Raw genomic sequence first — 4,941 nt, forward strand, 5'->3', positions numbered from 1 at the left:
CATCCATATGGATGAGTTGTCACACGTCACCTCTGTAATGTAATTAATATTGTTTGGCCTTGGAGCATACGGCGTCTTTATATTTTAAATGTCTCGTCCTAAGGTAAATGGTGATGATGTAACGTGTAGCATTACGAGTACGTTACATGTACATCACACAGAAGATAGTCAAATACGTATTAGCTTCTGTTACATCTAAAAATGTCCCCACAATATATCATTGGGAAAGAGTAAAGGCGCATCAATGGAATCTCTTTTTTTTTTCTTTTCTTTTCTTTTCATTATATATCTAAAGAAAGAGATAACAAGAAAAAATTACATCATATATATGGAGAGAGCAAATTTTAAAAAAGTCGCTGAGCTCATAATAAAAACAACTAGAGATTTCTTCCTGAGATTGCTCTTAATGCGCATTGCAGGCATTGTTTCCTTAAGCCACTCATTACTTGGGTTGTAATTTACGTTGTATCACTATCATCAACCCCTTTTTTCTTTTTCTTTTTTCTTTTGCACCCCTTTCTTTTTCACTTCTCACTCTAGTACTAGTAGTGAGCCTGAGGACTAAAATAATCTTTTCATCAACCCCCCAATACATCCAAAAAAAAAAGTGGCACTAATTAACCCGACTTGCATTGGTAATAAATTTGGGGGCAAAATTCAAACTTTTGAAAAAGAAAATATATAAAATATGACCAAAGCTCAAACTACACTGCCGTGATCGGACGCGTCTTCGTAGTAATACGGGGACAATTTACCGTCCTTGCTGAAGGATTTGAGGTGGATCTCGGTCCCGACTTCTTGGAGAAGCTTCACGACCCGTCTCATGGACGGACGGTTGATCGGAAGAGGGCTCGTGCAGAGCAGAGCGATGTTGATCACCTTGCAAATCTCCTCCTTGTAACACGAGTCAAGCCTCGGGTCAATGACATGGTCAACGCCTTTCTGGTCCAGCGTCGTGCAAACCCACTTCACCAAATCCTTCTCCCCGAACTCCACGTCCACCGGAAGCCTCCCCGAGACCAATTCCAGGAGAACCACTCCGAAGCTGTAGATATCGCTCTTCTCGTTCACTCGCAGAGTATACGCATATTCTGAATAACCAAATATATCAGATAAAACAAAAAAAAATACATACCCCTAAAACGTTTTGCTACTCAAGAAAATTTATCCAAACTTACCGGGGGCGATATAGCCGCATGAGCCGGCGATGACGGACATGGATTTAGGCCCTTTGGCGGACAAATCAATGACCTTTGCGACCCCGAAATCCGCCACCCTGGCTCCGAAATCGCTGTCCAACAAGATGTTGTTGGACTTGACGTCCCGGTGGACGATCGCGGGGACGCAATCGTGGTGAAGATAGGAAAGGCCTTCGGCGGAATCGACGGCGATCTTGAACCTTGTGGGCCACTCCAAGAGGCCTCCTTTGGTGCCGTGGAGGAGATCTCCGAGGCTTCCGTTGGGCATGTACTCGTACACCAATAGCTTGCAGTCCCTGTTTGTGCAGCAACACCAGAGCTTGACGATGTTCTTGTGCCTGATCTTCCCCAGAGTCTCGACCTCGGCCTCGAATCCCCCGTCTTGGCTCCGGCCCGACTCCGGGTCGCTCTCCTCCTTGGGCCCGCCGAGGCCCCACAGCTTCTTCACCGCCACGGCTTCTCCGCTCGCCAGGACGACCTTGTAGACCTTCCCCGAGGCCCCGGAGCCGATCACGTTGTCCTCGTCGAGGCTGTCGAGGATCTCGTACTCGCTGAACCCGAGCTTGTGGAACGACATGAGCGTCCACTTCGAGCGCTCCTCGGCTCGGCGGGCCGTCTTGAAGCTCCGGTACTTGAAGTAGAACAAGATCACTCCGATCACGAACACGAGGCTCGCTAGAGCGAACATGCTCCGGAGAGCCCAGACGAAGCCCGGGGTGGCCTTGGACCCGGTCGATTCTTCTTTGCAGAGACCCTTCATGCTCCGGCAGAGTCCCGGGTTGCCGATGAAGCTCGACTTGTAGATATCTTTGGATAAGGACGACGGGATGTCGCCGGAGAGGTCGTTGTTGGAGAGGTTGAGGAGGTTCAGCCTCAGGTTCTGGAGGGAGACCGGGACTCCGCCGGTGAATTCGTTCCCGGAGAGGTCGAGGTAGTTGAGGACCGAGAGCTTTCCGATCTCCACGGGGATTCTTCCGGTGAGTCTGTTGTTTGCGAGGTTGAGCTCGTTGAGCTTCTTAAGGGATCCGATGCGGCTCGGGAGCTCCCCGGAGAGGCGATTGCCGTGGAGGTCGAGGGTCGAGAGCTGGGCGAGGCTGGCTATGGCGTTGGGGAGGGCTCCGGAGAGGCTGTTGTCGGCGGCGGAGAATTCGACGAGGTTCCCTATCCACCCAATCTGCTCAGGGATCTCGCCGGAGAAGTTGTTCCGCGAGAGCAAGAGGAGAGACAAGCTCGTGGCTCCGGCGATGGACTTGGCCACGGGGCCGGAGAGCGAGTTCGATACGAGCTCGAGAAGGTAGACCTGAGGGAGCCCCCACAGCCCCGCCGGAACCTCGCCGGTGAGCTTGTTGTGCCCCATCCTCACCCTCGTCAGGCTGCCGCAGTCTCCGAGGCTCGCCGGAATCTCGCCGGAGAACCAGTTGTAAATGATCAGGAGGTCCTCGAGCTCCCCCTTGTCGCAGAGACCCGGAGGTATCTCGCCGGAGAAGTTGTTCGTCGAGACATCGAGCCACCGGAGCGGCGAGTTCCTCCCTAGCTTCTCCGGAAGCTTGCCGGAGAAAAAGTTCTTGAACAGCCTGAGCTCGTACAGATTCGGCGAGTCGGCGATGGTCTCCGGAAAAGTCCCCTCAAACCTGTTCTCGTAGAGATTTAGACTCTCCAACGGAATCGCGCAGAGCTCGGCGGGGATAGCTCCGGTCATCTGGTTCATCGAAACGTCGAGAAGCCGCAGCGCCTTGAGATTCCCCATCCCCGGCGGAAACTCGCCGGAGAGCGAATTGTTGTAAAGCTCAATCTGAACAACGCTGGTCAAGCCCGCAATCGACGCCGGAATCGAACCGTGGAGATTATTGATCGCCAAATCCAAATCCCTAAGCCTCTGAAGCCGGCCAATCGAGTCGGGAATCACGCCGATCAAGCCACAATCCGTGAGCCAGAGAACCTCGAGGTTTATTAGGTTTCCAAACTCCTCGGGGATCTTCCCTGGAGCGAAAGGATTGTACGAAAGGTTGAGCATCTTCAGAGTCGTGACATTACCGAGAAATGCCGGGATTGGACCGTCGATGAGGTTTTGGACGAGAGAGAGAACCTCCAGCTTGGGGAACCGGCCGTAGGAAGCCGGAATGTCTCCGGAGAAATTGTTCCCGGTCAGGTCGAGGTACCGGAGCTCCGGTAAGTCGGCGACATCGGCGGGAAGGAAACCGGTGAGGTAGTTCTGAGCGAGGTCGAGGTGGCGGAGGGATCGGCAGGCGGCGAGGTCCGGCGGCAGGGTTGAGTTGATTGAGTTGTTGAAGAGAGAGAGAAAGGTGAGTCCGGTAAGTCGGCAGAGAGCCACCGGGAAATTCCCGGCGAGGTTGAAACTGGTCAGGTCGACGGAGACGACGGCGGCGGAGGAGGGATCGCATGCGACGCCGGACCACCGGCACGGCGTGGCGTCCCGGGGGTTCCACGTGGACAGCGACGAGTCAGGGTCGTCGAGTGAGTTCTTGACTCGCTGAAGGTACAAACCGTCCTGGTTCAAGGAATGACACGTCACGAAGAAGAAGAAGAAGAAAAGGATGTAGCAACGAACCATTTCTCTTTTGTGGCCTTTCTTCTTCGTTCTTTTTGGGTATTTCGTTGATACAGGTTTTATTGTATCTGTGTGAGATGAGAAAATAGAGGGAATTGTTATTACGAGAAATGATGCTCTGTTTCTCGTTGTTCTTCTTGTTGTTGCTGTTTCTGCTGCATTTTGGAGAGAGAGAGAGAGTGAAAGAGCTCTTCTTTTTTTTTTCGAGGTCTATTTTTTTTTTCTTCTTTTATTTCTTTATTTGGGATAGTGAAAGCCGACGATCTTATTATATATGCGAGATTGTTCGGGTTGATAATTAATACTGTGTGATGATGTCCTTGAAGTGAATGATTATTTATTTTTTTAATTTTTGCAGGAGATTTTTTGCACAAAAAATAAAGGCATTATATGATTTTGTCACCAAATTAATGAAGAGTGGTTAAGGAACTTGAGTAATGTGGCCATCTATTAATGATTATTTATCATATAAATGTCCAAAAATATATGAAGGTCTTCAATGTGCGTTAGAATCAATTAGAGAAAAAGAAACAACTAAATCTCATTTTTTTTTCAGTTCACGGTTTTTTTTTAATTAATAACAGTTCACAGTTATTAAAAACGTAAGAAATAGTCTAAATAAAAAAGCAATGTCAAACTCAGCTTATCCTTAAAATAGAATCAGTGTGAAATAAATGTCGGATCATGAGTCGAACGCAAGATATCTCTATTGAACTACTTTCTTATTTTTAGCAAAAGTGAACTTTTTTAAGTTCCAAATTAAGGCAATGTTGGAAAAATATGTGAATTTTCTTCCAGAAAGTCAACTACCGAGTCAAATTCTTTTAAATTTCTATCAAAATGTCTTTGATAAAAGACCAATGAGCCAACAACTACAGCAACAAAAATGTTACTGTATCTTATAACAATTTTTAACCAATATCTAACCTATTATAAATTTAATACTTTTAATTTTTTACGCGTTAATACGTCAATTTATTTTCTTAACATCAATTGTAAATTTAAAATTTTATGCAGATACTTTTATTCTACAAAAATACTCATAAATCTAAACATATTCATCTATTTATAATTTTGCTCTCTTTCACTTCTATTTTAACAAGTGAAGTTTGATGCAATTAATGGGAAAATAAATAGATGACTGATTAAAATATTGTTTGTTGCAGTCGCGCC

General features: G+C 47.4%; 1 protein-coding gene across 1 annotated transcript; it reads right to left on the minus strand.

Moving 5' to 3' along the window:
* Positions 1-247: 247 nt before the first annotated feature.
* Positions 248-4,045, minus strand: LOC149385900 (HAESA-like 1). The gene is made up of 2 exons (XM_089627462.1): positions 1,179-4,045; positions 248-1,091 (listed from the first exon to the last, which is right to left on the minus strand). The coding sequence occupies exons 1-2, from the start codon at positions 3,769-3,771 to the stop codon at positions 700-702; spliced, it is 2,985 nt and encodes a 994-aa protein (XP_089483588.1). The 5' UTR covers positions 3,772-4,045; the 3' UTR covers positions 248-699.
* Positions 4,046-4,941: the final 896 nt, after the last annotated feature.

Source organism: Urtica dioica, chromosome 9 (genome assembly GCF_054948205.1).
Source record: "Urtica dioica subsp. dioica isolate 48M chromosome 9, U.dioica_male_clone48M_v1_H2, whole genome shotgun sequence".
Lineage (NCBI taxonomy): Eukaryota > Viridiplantae > Streptophyta > Magnoliopsida > Rosales > Urticaceae > Urtica > Urtica dioica.